This window comes from Lepisosteus platostomus, chromosome 12, assembly GCF_059453375.1.
Source record: "Lepisosteus platostomus isolate fLepPlt1 chromosome 12, fLepPlt1.hap1, whole genome shotgun sequence".
NCBI lineage: Eukaryota > Metazoa > Chordata > Actinopteri > Semionotiformes > Lepisosteidae > Lepisosteus > Lepisosteus platostomus.
The window spans coordinates 1,992,633-2,016,760 of NC_142622.1; the positions used below are offsets into that span (position 1 = coordinate 1,992,633).

General features: G+C 41.4%; 1 protein-coding gene across 1 annotated transcript; it reads left to right on the forward strand.

Moving 5' to 3' along the window:
• Positions 1 to 7,725: 7,725 nt before the first annotated feature.
• On the forward strand, positions 7,726 to 23,086 carry macc1 (MET transcriptional regulator MACC1). Its single transcript, XM_088600407.1, has 5 exons — positions 7,726 to 7,924; positions 13,853 to 13,966; positions 16,440 to 18,496; positions 20,433 to 20,621; positions 21,172 to 23,086. Exons 2-5 carry the CDS (start codon positions 13,861 to 13,863, stop codon positions 21,385 to 21,387), a joined length of 2,568 nt encoding a protein of 855 aa, XP_088456533.1. The 5' UTR covers positions 7,726 to 7,924; positions 13,853 to 13,860; the 3' UTR covers positions 21,388 to 23,086.
• The last annotated feature ends 1,042 nt before the right edge of the window (positions 23,087 to 24,128 follow it).

The following is a 24,128-nucleotide window of genomic DNA, read 5'->3' on the forward strand; positions in this document are numbered from 1 at the left end:
TGCACATATCTTTAAATGTAATGACTTTCACTATTGTGACAGAAAAAAAAGAGTAAAAACTGGTGAATATACATAAAGCAAAAGTTTTTTCAGAAAATTAGCCTCCGAACAGCAAATGTAATGAAAGAAGCCCTCTGGTTTTTCGGGCAGTACTGCCACTGTTAAAGCTGTCTGCTTGTGCTTGTGTTGGTGGTTGATGGCTTGAGGTTTATGTAACACACAGAGCTCAAACATCCCATTTGGAACAGATGTTTTTAAATCACATTGAGAATGATGCTGTTTTGCTGAAAAGCAGTTTGGGGATTTTCCATGTAGCATTTGGAAAGGACTTCAGATGATTAACGATACAATAGCAAACAGAGTCAAGGCCAATGTACAATCACAGCAGAGTCAGAAAGGAATATCTAGGAACAGGAATAATTAAATTCCCGTCTGTGTGAGTTGTTTTCTGTCATTCTTTACTATTAGATACGATAAATAGATCACTTTATTGGCCATATACAATTTTTTGCATTAGGAATTTGTCCTCCGACATACCCCAACTTACTCTCCATGAGACACAGACAGGGAGAAAAGCCTGGGGTCAGAGCACAGGGTCAGCCATTTATACAGCACCCATGGAGCAGTTAGGGTTAAGGGCCTTGCTCAGGGGCCCAATGGAGTAGGATTCCTCTGCCGGCCACAGTATTCAAACCAGCAACCTTCCAGCCACAGGCGCAGATCCTTAGCCACAGAGCCACTGCTCTGCATTAAGAGTGGCTGCTGAAAACACATAGTAACTTTGACGGACTGGGAAGTGCACATTAAAAGCAATTTACTGTTACAGGGAGCTGATAACAGAAACTTGAGGGAAAAATATCACACTGGAAAGAGCAAGTCTGCAAGTCCATTTGTGAATTGTGTTCTACTGTGAGTCGTTTCCATTTGACCTTATTCATCAGGCCTATAAATTTTTTCTCCCTTTTATAACTGGAACAGCTGCCTAACGTTACATATGATATTAAAAGTGAAACAGCAACCTTGTGTGTGCCACATGCAGCAGAGAAAAGAAAGGGGATATTTTAATTAACAGCTGTATCAGGGTGACTTTGTTTCAGAAGTAATGAGCCATAGTAATAAATCAGATGATGTAATAACAAAATATTGCATTACATTTAAAATGTAATAGTCCTGCTGTTTTTTTAGAATGATAAAAAAACAACATTATTATATTTACATATACAATTGTTTTGCCTAAATTAATGGTAATGTTAGAAATGTTGGAATTCTGCTTGTCTTTGAGATCCTTCCTGTTGTAAAAACTCTTCTCTGCTGGTTTTCGCTTACCTGTATTGCTGTGAGGCGTGCTAAAATAACTGATCACACAGTAGGTGAAATCTGAGACCAAATCGTTTTAGGGGCAAGAAAAAACACAGGCAGCAGAAAGTGGAATTAGCCCAGATAAAGCATAGACCAAACAGTTTATAGGGCAGACGCCACTTCCTCCAGGTGGCGATGACAGACAATGAGTTTCATTATGCTGTTACTTTGTTTGGGAAAGAAAAAAAATGATTCTTTAACAAACATAACTTACAAAACAGTATCACAGTCATTCTGTGACTTCAACTCAGTAGAAATACATCTGTCCAACTAAAATAAACTCCTGGGTAAGTTTGAGGTCGGGAGTTTATTAGAACCTCTGGAAATATTTCATATGTTTGACAAAGCATTGCTGCAAACTGCACACCATCAGACAAAGAGCTCCATTCTTCAGCTGTTATCCTGATTTGTATCAAAGATTTTTCAGCATCAAATGAACCATGAAAGGATAAATCAGGGAATGAGTAAAGACCTATTGTTTGTGAAATCCTGATAGAATAGTTATTCAAGTTATTCAATGATTACGAGAAAGTAAAGATAAAATAAGCTCATCCACCAGGACTGCTGATGACAGTGGCTGTTGTCTACCACGTTTTTGTATGGTACTGTTCTTGGTTGAACTCATTGTGAAACTCCATTTAGACCACCCTCTGTGTGCACCTGCAATCTTGTAGCAATTACTGGTTTAGATGAAAGCTTGGAATATTCCCGACGGAGCTGAAAGCAAACCATTCCCATGCCCAAGTAGCTGACAAACGTCAGAGCCACAGGTTCTTTTCCCTGCGAACTGCAAGGTTGCTCATTCAGAAAAACAATCAACCAACAAAATCTCCAACCGAAAGGACATAGAGAGGAGGGTGCCAAGATCTCTGCCGCTGTGGAATATCTGTCCTGTGCGTGACCTTTACATTTCATTATGCTAATCCAAACACCGTTGAGTTCCAAGAAAGGAAGTGAGAGTAACAACGAAATGCAGAAATAAAAATAGAATAAAACAAAGCGATTTCAAGATGCAGCTGGGCTTGGGTTATGGACATGTACCACGATGCATAAAACCGGAATTATTTAGTGGACATAATCTCTGTCAGTAAAGAATTGATGTGTATATTGTAAAGGTCTAGAGCATGATTTGACTCCAGCTAGACCAGCTGGACTCTAAAACCTCCCCACATAACAGCATAAGAGCCGTTGAGACTATCCAGTCCGTTTGGTAGTACAGTAGTTAATTGTGAAGTGGAACACGAACAAGAAGATTAAAGTGAAAGCCATGTTGAAATGTATTTAAAAATGAAACGCCTCTTTACCTCTTTTTGAATCTGATATCCTGGCTTATTTCCAGATGGGGCTAGAGGAGATATACTGTATGGGGCAGACGGGCTCTTCTCATTAGTATGTTACTACAGTGCTTCCAGAAAGTATGGGATAGTGACATCTAAACTGAATTGAAAAAAAAAGGACTTTTGTCAGAGGTTTATTAGAGCTGTCAGGGAAAACCCTAAAGCAAATGTCGGTGAAATCATCAATAATCTCCCAGTTGCAGTGGATGGGTATTAAAATCCACAGCTCACAGAAGACGGAGACAGCAGAATTACAAAGGCTTCTCTGCAAGGTGTTTTTGTCCGTCAGGGATATACAAACAAATGCTACTTTTTACACTTTGCAGTTTATAGTGAATCTGTCCCAATAGTAAGGTCACCTGAAATGAAAGCGAAATATTGTTTTTGTTCTAATATGATTACATGTGTGCACGGGATTACCCAAGAACCAGAACAAAAATATTAATATTAATCTAAAGTTCAGGAATATAAAATGACTTTGATTTTGCTGTCCCCGCGTAAAATATACATTATAGCTGTGATACTTCTTTTTTAATTCTGTTTTGACGTCTTCTGCTTGAGAAAAAAATGCCAAAATTAAATTAGCTCCTAAAATGTGTTTTTAATTTCTAATTTAAAGAGAGATTATTTAAAATCTGCCCATGACATTATTCATCTTGCTTAGCAGAGACCCTTACCCGGGGAATTTAACATTATAAAAGAAACGTCTCCTTATTGTAAAAGTAAGATATGATCTAATTTTATTTGTTCATTGTATGGAGTGGTTGAACCAGAATTAAATGATATAAAGATCAAAGGTTATATAAATCAGAGCTTTAAAAATAATTTTGGTCTTGTTATTATTCTTATTTTTTCGCCTTTTGACGATCGTGTGTGTTGTAGGCGGATTGACGATTTTACCGATCTTTTTTAAAGCTACACGATACATGACTGAAACATCATTTTAACACAAGGGGGTGCTAACACACACTGAAATATAAAATGACAAAAATTGAAATGATTTTTTTTGGGGGTTTGAGCAACACGAACCAGCAGAATTAATTTGGATAAAGCATGACGGAACGCTTTGCATGTAATACTGTAGCCTGAAAAAACACGACCCCAGGTACCGAGTTAAACACTGCAGAACAGGATACTGTGGGAAGTTTCCCTTTCTACTCGACATTCCAAAGCAATCAGACCCAGCTGCCAACATCCATTCCCAAACCCGGAGCCCAGCAGCAGGCAGTCTCTGGCAAACTGAAGGCCGCGATGAAGCTCTTGGACTTCAGTTTGGCAGCGGGGATGGATTTCTGGTCCTGCCCCGTTCCTTCTTTCCATCTGCCAGTGAGTGTCAGTCCCCCTGGGCCAGCCCAGCCCTTCCTGTCCACGGTGCAGATCCCAGTCAGCAACGTGCAGTCCAGCCTCAGGTCTCACTCCGGCCCTGATGAGGCTTCCTCCACCTGACGCCCACAGAAACACTGCAGCGCAAAAGGGCTTTTATCTTTATACTTAATCAGTTTAAACCAAGACAGGCTTCATACAGTTTGATTGTGTCCCTTCTGGTCTTGTATGTTCTGTATATTCTAAAATATTAAAGCTTACTTAAAAGACCATAAGGAAAACTTATTTTGCCCCTTATTGTGATGTCGTGTATTTTCATAGTTATTGCATTCATTACTTGTGAATTGAGGATGTTTCCAATTCCCTGTGGAGGCGAATCTTTACTTTTATTAGCAAAAAAGCAGGTTTGTTCTCAAGTGTCAAGGGTCAAAAAAAGGTCACAACCAATAAAGTCGCCTGCTGGTATGTGATAATGCTGCTTCAGCACTCTATTACCCTGCGGGACTATTGTTTCCTGCTTTGAAAATCATCTGATTCTGAGCTTTACCTTGTGCAGGGATTTAAGGAATGGGTGTGTAGAATACCACCTTAGCACTTTAACTCCCACATTTGTAAAGATTGAAGAAGAAAAGGGCAAAGAATCTTTCAATCAATTTGCTACTTGTTCATGTTAAATTCTTTTCAGTTTTGGATATTTGTGTGTGTGTGTAATTTTGTCCATTTTACTACTCTCAAATTATAGACAAAAGCTGCTCCCTTTAGCCCTCTGGGAAACCACCATCCAGTTTCAGGTTTATAACTCATGATTTAGATGTTATATCAACATTTTGATTTGATCCAGGCTTTGGTGTGTTTAGTCTCTACATTAGGTTCATTTTCAGAAAGCACCAATGATCATGTTTGGGCTACAGTGTGCTGCTGATTCAGGATTTTTAAACAGGATTTTTTTTTCTCCAAAATCTGTTTGTCAACATTTTCAATGGTCCATAAAAATGGATTTTATTCATCTGGGACATGTGCACCCACATGAGCACCCCAGAAGATAATTCACAAGAGTACAACTGACACAACTGGTTCAAGGGCAACGAATCAAAACAAGATGCAGAGACAGAGCTGGCAGCTGATCCCCGAGTCTGGCTCGTGTACAAAAATGTAGTCCCTAGATTCGTTTTTTAAACAGAAACAAATGGTCGGCTTTTTCCAGAAGTAAAATGCAACTTTGGCTGCAGAAGAAAATGTAACTTCTGGAAATAGAAAAGTCACCAGCAATAAGAGGAATGCTGGAACTCTGCTACTCAGTACCTGGTCTGTAAACAGGGTAATTAACTCCAGTCAAATTAAAGCTCTCCATTATCCCCCTGCCTTTCAGTGTTTAAACACACACTTCTGGTGGCCACACACCAATTCAAACATCTATCAAAGAAACCAGAGATGTTATTCAGAAGCCACTGACACAAGCTCTTCCACAGGGACACAGGGATAGCGCACATCCATGAGAAGAGTGAGAAAAATGAACCAAGTAACTATAAACCAATCTAGAAATGAACCAAGTAACTATAAACCAATCAGTTTGGTTTCTATTACATGACAGATTATGGAAACGATTATAAGAACTGAACCAGAGAATCACCTGCTGTATATGGAAATAAAATACTTGGGAATAGTCAACAAGGGTTTATAAAAGATAGTTTCTACTTAATCAAATTGTTGGATTGCTAGGTTATTGGATACATATAGGGTATAATTATGATAATAATAATAATAATAATTGCTTACACTTATATAGCGCTTTTCTGGACACTCCACTCAAAGCACTTTACAGGTAATGGGGACTCCCCTCCACCACCACCAATGTGCAGCCCCACCTGGATGATGCGACGGCAGCCATAGTGCGCCAGAACGCTCACCACACATCAGCTATCAGTGGGGAGGAGAGCAGAGTAATGTAGCCAATTCATAGAAGGGGATTATTAGGAGGCCATGATTGGTAAGGGCCAATTGGAAATTTGGCCAGAATGCCGGGGTTACACCCCTACTCTTTTCGAGAAGCACCCTGGGATTTTTAATGACCACAGAGAGTCAGGACCTCGGTTTTACGTCTCATCTGAAGGACGGCGCCTGTTTACAGTATAGTGTCCCCATCGCTATACTGGGGCATTAGGACCCACATGATATATTTATAGTTCCTCAGAAAAGACTGCTGCACTTATTGCCGGCATTAGGCATTTGGGGAAATGCTTATCCTTGTATTGAGAATACTTTATTACAAAACAAGAGAGTTCAGATAAAGTGTAAATTCTCAGATTGGAGTGATGGACAAGTAATTTGTGGAATACCACTGGGATCTGTATCAGGACTACTGTTTTTCATAATTTACATCAATGATCTAGATCGAGATAGTTAATAATAGTTAATAAACTAGTCATGTTTGCAAATGATACCACAGGAGGATTAGCAAACACTGTAGGAGCTGCAAATGAAATTCATAAAGATTTAGATAAAATCCATTAGTGAGAATACGAACAGCAGATGACATTTAATTCAGTGGAGGATATCGCACGCAGGTGGTAAAAGTTAACCATAAATACAAATGGGGAAACACTGAGTTAGAAGAGGCTACTTTTGAAAAAATACTTGTGTTTGTGTTGCCACATCATTTACATCTTTCAGACAATGTGGGGATTGTGTACGGTTTTGTTTACCATTTAAACATGCTGCTGCTCTGGAATCAGTACATACTGTGTTAGAGCAGCCAGATAGACTCCTGCACAGAAGGGAATCTCCTACACTGCCAGAACGAAGGAACTGTACCTTTTTAGTCTTACTCTTTGCTGTTCATGAGAAGACCTGACTCCAGTACTGCAAATCCTCAAGGGCTTTACAAAGCCAAACCCACTGGGCTTCTTCAGAATCAGCAGAGAAACACAAACCAGAGGACACGAGTTGAAACTACATGAAAGTACATTTTTTTGGATAACAGGAGTGACATCTTTATGCAAAGGTTGTATGAATGTGTGACAAGGTACTCTGGATTATGTCTGACCTAGATGGGCTGACTGGAGTGGTCCTCTTGTCCGTGACTTCTTTTCTGTCCTTAAAGAGTTGCCTTGTTGATACCCAGGACAGAGCTCTGATAATAATAATAATAATAATAATAATAATAATAATAATAATAATAATAATAGCTTACACTTATATAGCGCTTTTCTGGACACTTCACTCAAAGTGCTTTACAAGTAATGGGGATCCTCCCCACCACCAATGTGCAGCCCCACCTGGATGGGCCCATAAGGAGAATTTACAGTAGTTTTGGAAAGAAAAATCAACCACTCTTTGATCGTGAACACGGATGAATAAACAATATGCTGCTGGACAACATTATCATACAGGTACCATGACAGCCTAAACTTTAATTTAAAAAAATCGGAAAAATATTATCCTTCTAAAGAAATAAGCTAAATTCTAGACGTTGGACAAAACACAGTGTAAAAACTAAATTGCAACTCCCCCCCGCCCTCTCTTTCTGCGTCTCTCGGGTGCGTTTCTAAACTTTTCTCTGGACACCGAAACTACCTCTCTACCATTCGGGTTTCAGGTGTTGCAATCACCTGTGGGTAAACAGAGCGCTGGCCGGTGGGTGTTGTAGTCTTTACGCTCGTCGCGGCTCCGGCCACATCAGGGCCGTGAAGTGCGCCCGGACTCCCACTCCCAGGGTGCTCTGTGAAACCGAGGAGCTACCGCAGAGACAGGGGGTCGAGCCGCAAGGTGTGCTGCTGTCTCAGCCTGGTACTCCCCGGGATTAATATTCGCTGGCAAAGCGCAGGAGGGCAAACTCGGGAGGTTAGGGGCACATGAAGATCACAGAGAAAAGTACCTGAGCGACTGAAAACGGGTCTGTGGACATGGTGGGTGATCTTATTATATTAATCTTGATTTTTTCCTCCTCTCTACGTCATGTTGTCTGGGATAAGTTGTGTTATTGACAGCGCTGACACTTTATATAATTCCCGATTGTTCTTCGTGTAAAAATGGAAACGTTTTGTGGAAAAGGTTCTTTTAAAACCGGTACAAAATGTGCCAAAGACGGTATGTCAGTGAGCATGCGGTAAATTAGTGAGCTGGAAAAGTTGAGAATCATGCGGATTTTATTTAATTGATTGTGTTCATTAACAAAAATGCTGCAATAGGCATTGATGTTAGTTACTTACAAATGTTTTGAATAGTTGCATATTTAATATCTTAGGTACAGGGAGATATAAATTACATTAGTTTGAGTGCTGCTCAAAAAGTTTTTTATCTCCTGCAGATACGTTTCCAAAACCAAGTCTAGCAAATATCTTTACATGCTTTAAATCTGCGATTTCAGCGCACAAGTGTGAAAGTGTAAAAACTGTCTCCGGGATGTGTGTAACTCTTTTTTTTCCTACAAGATCTAACGTCTAAGTTCACTCCGCGCTCCCACTTCGAAGCACAAAGCACAGAAACAAGCCCGACCAGTTCTTGTGCGGCGGTGTAGGAAACAGTCATTCTTCTCTCTGTTTAGTCGCCGTACCAGAGCGGTCCACGCACAGCCTGATTTCTTATCGGGGTAAAAGAGCGCAACCTGTTGTTTTTTTCCAAGATATGTCCATTTGCTAGTAAGGGAAGAAGAATTGTATGCACTATGGATATTATAAAGGACGTTGAGTGACCAACAGTAATACCGACCCACACGTGTCCTGCGAAACTGTCTTCTTACTCTGCATAATGTTATCTGTTGTGTGTTTGTACAGTGTTGGGAGAGGTCTAACCAGTATGGGAACACGATTACAGCCCGTCAAGTAGAATTTGTATTTGTGCGCCTCTGTTTTAAAATGAAATTCAGCCGTCACTGCGTGTTAACTAGGTCTGCAGCCAAGCGCAAATGACACATCTACAGTATATCTCTGTTCCGTCGAGAAGATGATTGTTGGGATGTTTCATTCAACACCTGCGAAATCAATGCGGCGCCTCACAAGCGCACAGCACTTTACTGCAGGGCTGACCGAGAGGCGAGTGACATGGGCTCTGGGGACCCAGTGATCAGGGTCACCTGTGCACTCTGCGGGAGAGATTGCTGAGGCAAAGCACAGTAGCTCACCTGGTGTAGAAATGAGCTCGTCTTGCAAAGTTTCACCCGTCTAAGGTAAGCTTAAAGGGCCATCACTTGACACGTCTCTTAAATGAGAATACTGAAGTCCTGTACTTCCCGCAAAGCCAAGAAATCGCCAGTCCATATAAATGGAGTCTGATACTCTGGGAGCCAGAGGGCAGCCTGGATATTCCTCACAGGCGACCGGACTTTTCCAGGTTTGTTGGTAAGAATGAGACGTGAGGCTCCATTGCGAAGTGTGAGGCTGAGGAGTCGGTTTAGCCTGGCATCTCGGAGCAAGTTGCTTCCAACCGAACAGGCTCAGTGTGGTTTTAACTGTAGTTGCCAGATGGTAATGATGCCGCTTGTGAAAAACTACACACACACACACACACACACACACACACACACACACACACACACACACGCCAGCGTTTTCTAAAGTGAGATGCTTTTGCCCGTAATTACTTTCATAGTGTGCCAGTGTTGCAGTTCAAATAGGATTATAGTGTGCGGTGCGGTACTGTAGCAGTCACAGCCATGTTGCCCAGGCAAATATGGAAAATAGTCCCAAGTCGAGCAATATTTAAACATTATTACATAAACATTAAACTAATTAGAAACATAGAACAAAAAAGCACAAACAGGAAACTCAAAGAGAAGGGGTTAAATAGGCAGATCTGTAAAGGGCAGTGAGCTTTCTTTGGAAGAAAATCTGAAATCTTGCAAACAGCTTTTCTCTCACTTTCAAGCTTAGAAGCAGTTTTGGCGACAGAGCACGTCTTGCCTGGTCTCTGCATGGTTTAAATCAGTGGAAAGGCTTTCTGCAGTGAGCTCTTCTTCGTCACCGGTTGCTGGTCTGCTTCTGGATTCAGTGGGTCTGGTTTTCTAAGGTTCCACAAAAACAACAAGCACTACAATTGCGAATAGTGAGAGAAGGTTATCGGAATTCAACAGAAGCAGATTTTGCCTGTTGTCGCTACCTTTTAAATATAAAACTGAAAATTACATTGATGGGCAAGATCTCACTAATCAAAAATAAGGATGGAAGTAACAATCTGGTTTCATGTTGGATTGTTGTGCAACCACTTATCAAGGATTATCTGATTTTTAAAGTAAGGGGGGTATTATTTTTCACCCTAGATCCAATAGCTCATAGCCCTGTTGTGGACAATGGGTCTAGAGTGACAGGCTGAAAGAACTAAACCTTTTTAGTCTTGCTCAGAGAAGACTGAGGGGACCTGGTACAAGTATTCACAACCCTCAGAGGCCCTGACACAGGTGAAGTACGAAGTGGGATGCGATCGGGTGTTTTGTTATGGTGGGTGAGTCAAGTGGGTGGTTCTGTATTTAACAAGATGTCCAGTAGGGGGTGCTTTTATGTGGGAGTCTAAGGGGATTCTAAGAACTATAGAGGTAATTCCACTACTACTAAATATTATTATTATTATTATTATTATTATACAAAAGCAATCAGCACCATTCTGCTTATCTAACAGACATTCACGTGACATTCTCATAATGACCTCCTGCAAGCCTTGGCACAGTAAACCACATCACTGCCGCACGTGAAATCTGTGCTCAGCAATGAACAGAGAAACTGCTTTCAGAGTTGTACTTTGGGGAACGCCAGTTTTCTTATATATCCCAAAATTAATTTTCACCAATCCAAAGTATAAGTAATTTAACATTGAAAAATTGTGTTTATTTATTTACTTCTCATTTTTAGAGATAAAGGTATCCGCTGAAATTTCTTTTTTTAATAAACAAACCCTTGGAAATCTCTAGTTTCTTACTTAAAATAATCTAATAGGCATTGTGTGCTATACAACATCCCAAACCCGTTAGATGCACTTGGGAGGTTTTGGTCTGATACAAATGCTGCATGTCCAACTGTAAGAAGGTACAAAGAACGGTGATAAATGGTGACGATGGGTGTTGAAAGATCTGTAAATTAGCTGAAAACGAATTTGTCTGCAACGGTGAGAGGACAGTTTTTCATGACAGGTGTTTGGAAGGCAAGGCACGTACTGTATACAGATATAATCCAGAAACAGGGCAGACAGGTTTTTTAGTCAGAACAAGGATAGGCTTCCTATCTGCTGAGTTTCCTCCATTTAAAAAAAAGATGAAATAAGTGGATCAGCAGAACAGATATTAGAAGAACAGCAGGGTTTATAAAAACAGATTCAGTGCTGTGATGTCCAGCGGTCTCGTTAGTTTCAGTCTTAGAAGGCTTTCGGACAGATCAGAAAAACGGATTTCTGATCCAGGAACTGGCTGTGTTGTGGAAGTGAAGGGAATTTGGAACCTGACTGCAAGTCAGTCAGACTTGTCTGAATCAGCATTATTTGTAACCATCGATAAAGTGCACAGTCGTAATTATTGAAATGTCCGTTGATTGAATTAACCCTTTGTTTTTGTTTTTTTATCAGGTCACAACAGTATTGGCTTACTTTTTTGGAAATGGAAATGATTTGATCGCCCTATATTTATCTGATTTCCAGAATTGCTTGGGTCAGTGTAAAAGGTTAAAGAACAGATGCGTGTGATAAGTTACTTTGGAGATTCTAATGACTTCATATACTTCCATTTCTAACTTAACTGAAGGAAATCCAATCAGTGGGAGTCTTGGAGGTCTAGTAGTTGGCCAGATGCTTAATGAAAGATGACAGCTTGGGTTCAAACCAAGAGCTATTGAGCTTTTTAATTCTAAACCTCGTAGTTGGTGCCTGCTTGTTGACGATTTTGCTAAAAAAGTCCTTAAACACAATCCAGTAATCTTGAACTGGTGGGATGAGTAATTCTACTTTGGTTTATTAAAGCCAGATCATGTAGAAAACTCTTTTGAATTCAGTCTCTTCTGGATAAAATCAGAGGAGAAGGCTCTGTTTCAAGCAGCTTCTAATACATGCTAAGAAAAAATGCTCAATAGCTCAATTGGATCCTTACATGAAGCTGTACCTGACAGGAGCATGATGTCAAGAAAGAGTGACTTATTTTGTGACTTTGAGCCAATTCTGTTTGGTCAAGTCTTTTGCAGAATAAAACTCTTTTTTTACTGTGCCAGTAGGCATTGACATATTGAAGTGTATCGCAATGTAATAAACTTAGAACTCAAGTAATGAGCAAAAACTTCACTTAAAGTTACAGTGACTGTGAAACCAGGTATATGGATCCTGTGGCATCCTGCAACTGTCAGACACTGTTGGGGAGCTGGGATCTTGCCTTGAGTAATTCAAGTTGTCTGGAGATTGTTTTAGACATAACAAGAGCTTTGTCGTTGCTCTTTTTCTTGAAAAACATCCCTACCTCCCTTCTAAGATCTGTTGTCACGAAACAGGTTGTACCCATTTAGGTGCACTTGGTCATCAGAAACAGATGTTTTTAACTAGCACATCTAAAGGAGCAGCATGAGTTCATACCTCAGGCTGATTGAATTTGGGAAGTAGGCTGTGTATACTAAGATGATGAAAGCATGGAATTTTATGATTGCAAAATCATAACATATATACCACTGAATAACAGTGTTATAAAATAGCACTTTGCCAGCTGTACCATTACTTTCCAGTGGGCCCAGTTTGGGATAAATATTGAGTCTGAGTTGAGTAAATGCAGAATAATCAAGCATTGTGAGAGGATCAGACTGAAGGAGTCAGGAACATTTCTGTTCCTTAACATCTGAAAGTAATAAGATATCGACTTGGAAATGCTTCAGTGGGAAACATGAAGGCAAAGCTGTGAAATTGTCTTCTGAACAGCAGGTTTCTGGAGTCCCTAAAAAGTGAAGTGAGAGTTAGCATTGTGAAATTTGAGATGACTCAACAGCGGCTAAAATCAGTGACAACTGGAGTGCTAAGCCAAGGGATGAGGTTCCTGCACTGAAGATGCATCAAAATAGGTATCTAAAATAGAAGCAACACTGTGTGGAAAAAAGGATAATGTGGGAAAATTCCCCAAAATCCCGAAGAGTGCCGCTGCAACATAGTTCTCAATGGCACCATCCCCACTTTCCACCCGGTCTTGCCAGATCTCTGAAGTTAAGGCAGGCTGGAGCTGTGGGAGAGCTCTCCGACAGGGGGGCCCAGTCGTGGTCCTGCAGGCTCAGTTACACCGCTCATTCCCTGATGGGCTTAATAACAGGGTTCATTCCAGCTCACGCACCCCGGACAGGCCAATACTGCGGTCACGCACGCAAAGGTATCAATAAATATCCCCAAGGTTGGACAGCAGCAGCGTTCAGAAGGTGCTTTCCAGTGCGTTTGAAAACTGAAGGTGGGGTGTGGAGAGTGTGAAGGTGCTATTGGGGTTTTCTGACCTTCTGGATGACAGACCAGGCCGCCGTGCTGGTTGTACAGGTGTGGCTGCAGTCGGCTCCACACCACTGCGCTGCCAGCTGGGGAGCACGGCGGAGACAGGTCTCCGCTGCGGCAGCGTGCGGGCGCAGACCCCACTATCTGACACACGCTTGGAGGTTGGGCGCACGCACGCGAAACACACGCGGAAGCTGTAGCAGGACAGTTTGGACAGCCGTCCACTTCTTCTTCAGCTCCTGGATATGTTTGCGGGTGCCTCTTAACCGTTGCGTGTGACAAGTCAAATACAATTCCACCCTTATGAGCTGCAGATATTTCGGTCTCTTTCAAGAGTATTTTTTCCAGTATTTGTGATGTTGCTGAAGTGTTGTGGGAAGGCGTCACGGTGCTTCATGTTGACTTTCCAGGTGTGATCATGTCAGCAGCTAGAGCAGAGTCGCGTCGCCTTGCTAGGAGCAAGTCTGAGGGGACACTGATTGATGTGGATGACGATGGACAGCTCAGCAGCAATAATTACAAAGGTAACCCCATCCTTAACCTGCGTTTGTCTGTGTTGTTTAAAATATATACAGGACCACAAGGGGTGCTTTGCCTCTCCAGGACTGCTACTCAGCAAGCCTTGTGAAACGTTTTATAGATTATTCATCTTATTTGCTGATTTTGCAATAGAAAAATCGTTCACTTGTTCTTGTTTTGTCTTTCCATGGCTTTTCCTAAACTGTTCTACGCAGTAAACCATAAAACCAAACAAATTGTATTTTATCCCAGATTTATCTGTGCATGTAAAAATGTTCATTTCAGTTATCTTACACATTGCTTCACAGAGGTGCCAGTTCAGATCAAGTGAGTTAAACGAGCTGCGTTTCAAGGATCTGTGTCAGTAAAGCTGTTATTTAGTTTTCGAGCTTCGTGCATTTTTTCCTGGGCGGCTCATTAGGACGGAGGCACTGATGTAGTGGTCAGTGCTGCGGCCTCACAGCTCTTGGGTCCTGGGTTTGTTTATGTGGAGTCTGCTTGCTTTACGTCCACATGGGTTGTCTGCAGTTACTTCAGTTCCCTCCCACCTCCCTGTAGCGTCTCCAACACTGTACCTTATTTCCATGTACTGCGCTGGCACTGTTGTGAAAGCATTAAAAAAAAATATGCCATGCCCTGCTGTGCTGGCATTCCTCTAATACCTGATGCTGGCAAAGCACAGTGTAGCACGGAGTGGCACCTCATGTCAACAAAAAAAGCCAATTCAACAAACTGACAGTTCCACGAAAGCACTTTATTAAAGCTTTATTAAAAACAATGGGAGAATATTACACCCCAAATGGGTTAATACTGCAGGCACACATATAAAAGTGTGTTGATAAATATCCCAAAGATTGAACAGCAGCAGCGTTAAGAAGATGCTTTCCAGTACATTTGAAAACTGAAGGTGGAGTGTAGCTGTTATTGGGGTGCCCCCTATAGCTGAGTGCTGGCAAAGACCCCATTCTCTTACACATGCTTGAAGGTTGGACGTATTCACACGAAACAAATGCGGAAGATTTAACACAACAGTTTGGAGAACCATCCACTTATTTATTCTCGTGGCCATTACAAAACCAGGGGCAGAAGTCGTGTCTTTCCATTTCCTTTTCCCTGCCTCCTGATAGATGATATATGATACCTCCTCCAGTGAGTGAGGTGTGTTCTTTTCTTGTTTTCTTCTCTACATTTTTTACGTACAGTAAACTAAAATTGCAAATCAAAAAGGATGCGAGCATCCCCATTGTGCTTCTTTGTGGTCAGTAGTTTCCTCGGTGGCCCTTCTGTGCTTCCTGCTGCCTACAGTAGAGGAGGACGCCCGGGCGTGACGCTGTGCAGCCGGAGTGCTGGGCTGGAGCAGGAGGGAAGTGTGCACCGTGTGTGATGCATGTGGGCGTGTGCCCTTTGCCTGCCTGGCTCTGCCCTGTGCCCTGTGCTCCTGGGGAGGCCTCTGGGATTGCCGTGCCCCTCACCAGGAATAACTGGCTTTCTGATGATGGGCATCGTGTGAACATAGTACTTATTGGTATCTTTAATGTAAAATATTTTAAATGTGATTAATATTCTCAGTTTCCGAAAACTAGTCCCTGGCTTGATAGGTTGTTTTAATTTTAAAAAAAAATGCAATATGAAAGAAAACATAATGCAGGCTTTTCTATTGTTTTTACAAGCATTTGCCTGGCTTTTTTCAAAGGTAATATTAGGAAATTAGTCATTTCTGAAAGAAAAAGCAATATGTCTCTATTTTCTGGTGTGTCTTTTTCTTTTACATATTAAGATTTTAAAAGCAGTATATAAAATAAATGCTCATATTATTGTATATTAATTTTAAATTGTGTAGAAAATAATAATTGTTAATCAGTATACTTCTGTTTTTTATTTTATATATGGGATCTGAGAAGGTCCTATATATTAAAACTAAAAGACACCATGGGATTGATGCCAGGATAGATGCAGTGTGAACTTAAGCTTCAAAGCTGCCATATTGAAGCACCAGTTGTCTTACAGTCAGCTCCTGTGGTGACTTTAGCCTCACCAAAATAGTGCAGCCTATGTGTAGGATGGCGATACCTTGTCTTTCTGCTCTTCCAGAGAGAGCGGAGTTCTGTCTCTGAAGAAACGCACATTTCGAGTGCCAAGTGTTGCAAGCCCACTGCACTTCAAGAGCTGGCATCTTTAACAACCTGTAGTGGTGCTCTCCACCGCTTTCCTCTCCTACTCCTGACGTAGGCCTGGAGTGTGTTATCAATCTGTTGCTCCTAAACTGCTAAATAATGTGCCATATAATTGCCTCACTGCAAGGCAGTGTGGACTTTGTGGTTGCACTCTTTCCTGGCATCATCCACCTGACAGAGTGTTAAAGTTTGTCCATACAGTTCTTTCAAATGGCAGAGCTGTTAGCTGTGTAGTTTTAGAGCTGTTGTCCCTGGCAATTTAATTACATATTGTAAACTCTTTCAATACACTCCTCTCTTACAGGCAGTTACATTGCACCTAGTGTAAGCAAGCATTCAGAATGGCCCATTTTACAGCCAGAGGTCTTACAGCCTGCAAAAGCCTCAAACCCATTCTGGAATGGCCTTTCTGGCTCCAATCCCTTCCTGGATGACATTATGGACAATGGAGAAAGTCAGAGAAACAATACTAGAGTTTCAATATTGAAGGAGGACCCCTTGGCTGTATTTGGTGCAGAAAATGCAGATTCAAACAGCTCTACAGATGAAGTGAACATCAGTCATCTTTTGAATTTAAAAAGGAAGCCAACTCAGAAAAGGTCTGGAAGGTGGAAAAGTGCATCCGATATTCTGGATATTTCAGATGGAAAAGCACCCCCCAGGCAAAGCAATCTGGTGGTGTCAAATCAGTTTTTGACACCGGATTTCGATTGGCTGAAAGATGACAGAGAAGCACACAAGATGGCATGGCTGAGCCACAGGCAGTTGACTAGATCATGCCTTGATTTGGGGATCATGAGTCAGAGTCCTGGCTGGGCCCAGAGTCAAGCAACAGAGACACAAATTGTCTGCAAGCTAAACCATAATGGAGGATCGGTACAGTTACCTGATGCTGACATCAGCGCCCATATTCCAGAAGGCCACGTTGCACCAGGACAAATTCAGGAAATTGCGTTGAAAGCAATCCTTGACCCTCCACAGGGACTGAATACTGACCTTTCGACCACTCTGAGCCCACTTTTGGAAGTAAGTCTCAGCAACCACGACACGCAGGAGTGCATTTCATTAGAGATGAAGATTGCTGGTGAAATCAAACGCGATCCTCTGAGCCAGGTCATGACTGAAATTGTGTGTCTGTGTGGACACAAAAAAGAGGGACCCTTCGAAAGGCTAAAGAGCTGTTATGTTTATAGGGACACGCTGCAAGTGAAGCTGAAGAACACAAGGCCTCAGCTGTATGTCATCGTCGCAGCTCAAGCCAAAGTTCTTCAGCCCCCAGCGGCTTCCGTGTGGGACTACATGGACAGGCAGGTCACTGTCGGGATCTACGGACCGAAGCACATCCACCCGACCTTTAAGGCGTTGTGTGCAGTTTTCTGTCACAATCAAATCCCTCAAAAATTCTGCTTCTCAGACTTCAAAAAGGGCGGCAAAAACTTGCCCCAGGTCTTACTGCAGCTCTGGGGGAAACATCAGTTCCACCCGAAAGAGCTGCAGAATCTCCAGATTGCGCTGACGCCCCTCGACTGTACATACGAAATCAGCGCTGTGGATCAAGTTAAAGAGGTGAAGCAAGTGCACCTCAAAATGGGGCAAATTCTGCGTCTGCCATTTACCTTGTCCAAGTCCGGGAGTGGTGAAATGCTGCCTTTTAAATTAGGAGTTCAAGTTAAAGGTTCGAACTCCGCCATTCTGACAGAATTTACCGTGTCGACTCCCGAGGCACCGCCGCGGCTGTCGGACAAGTTTAGACAGAAACGTCAGGAGAGGAGGAGGGAGGTGGCCTTTTCTGCTCCCATTCCCGAAACAGCCATGTTGCAGTGTCCCAAGTTTCAGAATCGGGAAGTAAATGTGTGCTGGTATGGTGTCGCGCTCAAATCGGTTCTCCGGCAGGTGAAGGTTGAGTACTTACTGGAATATTTTAAAGGAGACACAATTGCAATTCTTTCCCTTGAAACCATTAAGGCAGTCGGCCAGACCAAAGTGAAAGAGTGGCACATCGGTTTTATCCGAGGGAAACTTGGGCTGGTGCACTGCAAGAATGTGAAGGTCATTTCGAAGGAACAAGTGATTGACTTCACAGACGCAAAGGTGACCACCAACACTCTCCTGGATCAGCTGGTACGTCCATACAAGAAACTGACCTACATGTACTCTGCTATTCAGTCGCTGGCCATAGAGGACATTACTAGCTGGAAGGCTTTTGCTGAGGCCTTAGGCTACTCCAGCCTGTCTCTAGAAGACATAACCAGAGTGCAGGTGCAGACTGAAGCAGAGAAAGTAGCCTGTGTGCTCGAGAAGCTGAAAGAGGATTGCCACTTGGACAAAACCAAGAAGAAATTCCAGCACGAGCTCATGATTGTAAGTGAAATGGTTCAAAGGTTGTTAAATCATACCCTTATCATGTTTTGACAGCATATTCTGCAGGGGTTTATTAGAATGATGTAACAATAATAAAGTAGTCTTCCATCTGTTTTACAGAAAGCAACTGTTATAAGAAAAAAGTCAGGTAAATCGGATAAGCTTTATAGTAATGTAACGTTTTGTTTGAAAAAAGTACCTGTTTTGTTCATTAAGTTGAATGAGGGGTATTATTTTAGTCTCATACTTTATAATGTTCTAAGATATAGTCAGTGTGCATTTGGAAATATTAGTTTAACCTGCTGAATTACATCAAACAAGCTAGGGTAGCGAAAGATACAAGCAAATGTAAGTTTATGAAAAGTCTTTGATAAGATTCCACATAAAATGTTAATTCTAAAGAATTAGGAATCCAAGACAATTTATAAATTGAGAACAGATCACATAAAATCATCAGTCCATAAACTTTTCTTACTTCACTGATTGAGGACTAGCTAATGGCTAGACAGCAGAAAATTGCACTAATGGAAAATAATTTTATTTGAGAATAACAAAGTACTGCAGGGGTCTGTTTTAGGTCCTTTGCTGTTTCTGATTCACATAGTTTATCTCCATGAGTGTTTCTCGGCTGGTGTACTGCCACACACGAGTAGTTGTGCTGCAGGGCTCAGAAAAATGAGAAACGGAGATGAATTCCATTCATATGGAGGATCTGAAGGATATGTGTCAGATTTCAGGGTGGGAGGAAGTGGTATGGCTGATATCTCCTCCAGCTCATTTTTCGTTTTTGTTTGGGGTTTGCAGTCTTCACACCTGCCCGACCGCCTTGCTGCCATAAATCATTTCTGGTTTTAAACAGTATTCAGTGGCAGGAAGTGCACATTGTGAGATGATGGATTGACAAATTGTAGGAGGCGATTAAGTGAAAATAGCTGAATGAAATATGGCCTTACGTGGTCTTTGGAAAACTATTGTTTTCCAAAAAGACAACTGGGACAATAACGGCTCTGTGGCTAAGGATCTGCGCCTGTGACTGGAAGGTTGCCGGTTCAAATCCCGCGGCCGGCAGAGGAATCCTACTCCATTGGGCCCCTGAGCAAGGCCCTTAACCCTAACTGCTCCAGGGGCGCCGTACAATGGCAGACCCTGTGCTCTGACCCCAAGCTTCTCTCCCTGTCTGTGTGTCTGTGTCTCCATGGAGAAAAAGCTGGGGTATGCGAAAAGACGAATTCCTAATGCAAGAAATTGTATAGGGCTAATAAAGAAACATTATTACATTACATTATTACAGGTAGCAGACTAAACTGGTTGATAAATGTTAGTGAGATGATTAAGACCGAAACAGTGTATTTTTCTTTACACATCTAAATACATACTGTATCAGGAGTTCATTATTTTTTAAGGCACACATTGGATATTTTTTCATATGAGAGGTCCTGTTTTTTTAAGGAGGTAAAATTAAGGATGAGGTTGCAAATGATTTTTAAAACCTATTTTATCTTTTATTCAGACCTGCTAACAGTTCAGCTAGTTCATAGCTCATGCTAGTTCATGTGTTTTATGCATGCCCTTTGAAACGTATGCAACTAGAGACTCAAAAGAGATTTTTGCAACTGTTGTGTGATGTAGATCTTGTTTTTCTCTTAAAAAATGTATAGAATGATCCTGTCACAAAGATTCAGTTTTCAAGGTTCGACTGTTCCCAGGTCATTGCATGATGTTGATGAACATCTGTTATCACTCCTTGAACAAGAGAAGAGGTGTTGCGGCCAGTTTTGAAAATATTTAAGAAATGTGATATCTGTAGGCCTATGGGGTTTAGTTTTACACAGAAAAAGAGATCTGACACACTTATACTCGCTTAACAATGACCTGTAGCTTAAATGCATAAACAAACTGACAAAATAAACTTCTGAAATGGACTTTGACCCTCCAGGGGCTTTTGAAGATCGATTGTCAAGGGCTCGTCGCCCGTCTGACCCAGAACACAGTCATCCTGTCCACTGCGGTGGAACTGGGAATCCGCTGGAGAGAGCTCGCCGAGAGAGTGGGAAAGCTGTCGGGCGCTCAAATTGCCGACTACGAGAAACCTCACCGGGGAAAGAGCGGGGAAGTGAGCGGTCAGGTCTGTTTAAGTTTCTGTTTTTTGTTGTTGTTTTCAGCTGCCAGTCGTTAGCCCGTTCGCCTGATTGCGGCCAGGTTAACTCCTGTAACCCACCCGGAGACCAGTTACACCTGATGGGGAGGAAGCCGGCAAGCGGCCAATGGCTCCAGGGAGCTCCTGTTGCGCTGCCAGCTTGCTCCCCCTGCCAGCCAGTTGCTTCCGTGTGCTTGAGAAATCCCGGTCGGAGCGAGCCGGTGACATAGTCCGGGCTTGACCTGCAGCACAGGGCTCAGGTTGAGCTCTGAGCAGGAGCTTCTCCTGACTCGGCTCTCGGCAGTCTCAGGACACTGTGTCTGATGTGTTCAGAATACAATTAACTGATTCACACCACTTCAATCAAAAGGAAACTTTTTCCAGACCCACATAACCTCTTTCTAATTATGTTTACCCTCAGACATTTACAATTAGTTGTGGAGTGTGGCTCAGTACATTTAGTTTTTTGAAGAAACATCTTAAAAACTGCCCTGTAAATACACTTGTCATAAAGTTTCTTTATTTCTCCTCTTTACAGTCGATGTGGAAACCTGCATATGACTTTCTGTACACATGGAGCGCCCATTATGGAGACAGCTACAGGGATGTGATACAGGACCTCCATTTGGCATTAGACAAAATGAAAAATCCCATTACTAAGCAATGGAGACAGGTCACTGGAGCACTGATTGCAGTGAGCTGTATGGAAATCCTTCGGGCATCTGCCTTTCCTAAAGAAGAAACTAAGAGCTAAATGGAGAAATGTACCGTTTCTTGTTATGTGCAGATTAGTGTTTTGTCACAATGTATATCAATTCATGGGTAAATTATGCTGAATGTACATTTTGGCTTCACACAGCTACATTACAGTGCATTGATATATACATTAAGGCTTTACTTTTTCATAAATGTGCCGGCAACTTAGCTGAAGTGTTAATAAATTTTCTGCAGCACGACTTAGTATGACCGGCTGTGCAAAATATGACTGATGCTGGAGTGCATAAAGCTAAATTGTTTTCTCTTTCGAGAAAGAGGTGTCTGTCCTGTATAAAACAACATTAAATCTGATCTCATATCTCATCTTAAAAAAGATGTCTACGTAGTGCACCACATTTGCTATAATACACTTGTTACAAAATAATGTCATGCCCAGTGAAGATGCACCTTTCCTGCTGTGCATGGGGCGACTGAGTGTGCAAGGGGCTCATATCCAGAGTCCTTCAGTCAAACACAGGGGTTTCTGTGGATTCAGGAGTTCTACATAATACTGCTCAACCTTTAATGTTACTATGTTTTAAATATGCGTTTGAACTTTTTCTATTTTTCTAGAATACAGCGGTATTTTCTTATCTAAATAAAAGCCATACTAGGGTACAGATTTTAAACAAAAAGTGCAGTCGAGTAAGGTTGTTGTCTGCTTTTGCAGGTTTTAATTTCAGCAAGGTCAGCGTGTTAATGACTACAATTTATTTCTGGGCTGTTAGGTTATTTAATGTCTATTACACATGTTTCTGTGTCAACCTTTCCCCAGTGGGTAGAGAGATTTTAAATCTGCTGAGATGTCTCGGGGTGTTTTCAGCTCCAGAAATATTCTCTGACGGGCAAGTTGCAGACTTGCAGCAGCGTTAGTGGTTGCAATGTTTTCGATTTGCCAATTAATAAACCTATACCTTTTGATTAGTAGAAATAGAAGGAAATCTGACAGGAAGATTTGACCGTGGCACTGCAAACTAAAATACATCATGTGGTGTAACGCTAACTACAAACTAAACTAGTCATTTTGTAAATTCAGATAATGGTGGTGTCTCTCAAGTAAGTTTAACCTTTCCAGTTAAACAATCATTGAAGAAACTTTGATCCAATAAACAAATTGAACTATACCTAAATATGAGGCTATACATTATTTTCAAAGTGTAGTAAATTGTTCAAGTTGGGGCTGAAACATTGATTTTCACTTCCTCTAAAAATTACCCCTTGGTTCTTAGTGAGATTTACGATAGCACTACTGTCACAGTGTCTGTGATGCATAGTCCATTAAAACACATATATTTGCTGTAGTCTGAAGTCTTCCTTTAATCCTTTTTCCTGTTACCTTTAAAATGTATAAATATGGATTATACAGTATATAAGTACTATTGCTGCCTTTTCTGAATACTTTTTTTTGCCTTGAATTTCAGAACTGGACTAACATGAAATTACTTTTGTCAATGTTTGAAACACTAACAATGTATGTTATTAACAGCATATTCTACCTTCAAGGGTATTTCAGTATTGTAGAAGGTAGTTGTTCACCATTTCCCTTAAGCTGTATTCCAAAGCTAAAACAGTACAGTGCTGCTGATAAAAAGTGGCTCCCTTAGAAATAACTGCACTTAATTGTATTATATTGCTGTTTGGAATACTTTGTTGTTTACTGCATAATTAATAAAGCTGATTATTTAATGTACTCAAAAGTGAATTTAGTACATCTTGCAGTATCAGAATGATTATATTTAAAAAATGCTTGGATCAAATACTGGTTTCAACATGAGGATCACACTTCTTTTCCAGATTTTTTTCATCATAAATTTGTAACTAGTGAGTTATGTATTCTTTTTTTGCTGTCGTTTTAAGGCATTGCAATCCTAGCAAATGTGTGCTTTTACCCAGTATCCCAGTTACATTGGAGACAGCTGTCTTTTCCCTTGAGAGCGCCATCCGTTCTCACTATCAGTTGTCACGCTAACGAAAAGGCTAACAGCGGGGCTTGTCAGGGGAATTCTTTCAGGTCTGCTCAAGGCAATTCATCAGGATGCTTGTGAGGTTTGTAGCAGAGCACTCTACTGGAAACACTCACTCAAAGCACTAATTGCCTACTGGTTTACTCCAGCAGTTCTTGGAACTGCCAAGTGTCACTTCAAGCTTGAGGTTTAGGGTCCTTGTATTATTTAATGCCACATGAGTGAACAAATCACTCTTTTTTACAGTGAGCAAACACATAGCACAGATAACAAAATAAGCTGTAAAAAAGGAAAGGTGCGGTGTTCAGTTTAATGAATTATGTGTTCTAAAGCCAGAATGGCTTGTCTTGCAATCTCTTAAAAGTCCGAACTGTACAGTATCTTGTCAAATGTTATTAATTCTTAATAAGGATCCTTGTTAACTTGGTGTGGAAAGAGACTGACACAGCAGATGTTATTTAAGACAGTGGAGATAAACACAAAAAGTCAATGAGGCAACCAAGACTCTGCAACCAGATTTTACTGCCACATTTCAAAGGACAAACGACTTCATTGCAAAACGCTTCCTTCACCCCAGGCAGCCTAATCTACACCACAATGTATTAAAACATGTTGCAATGTGTATTACAATTGTACCTTTGAAAATGGGCTCTTAAATGTACTCTCAGCATTTGAAATCAAGGTAGAGATAAACCTGATAAACTAGCTATAGCAGCAGATCCACAAATTATGAAATCTCCATTGCCATACACACTGCCCTATCCCATCTGGATAA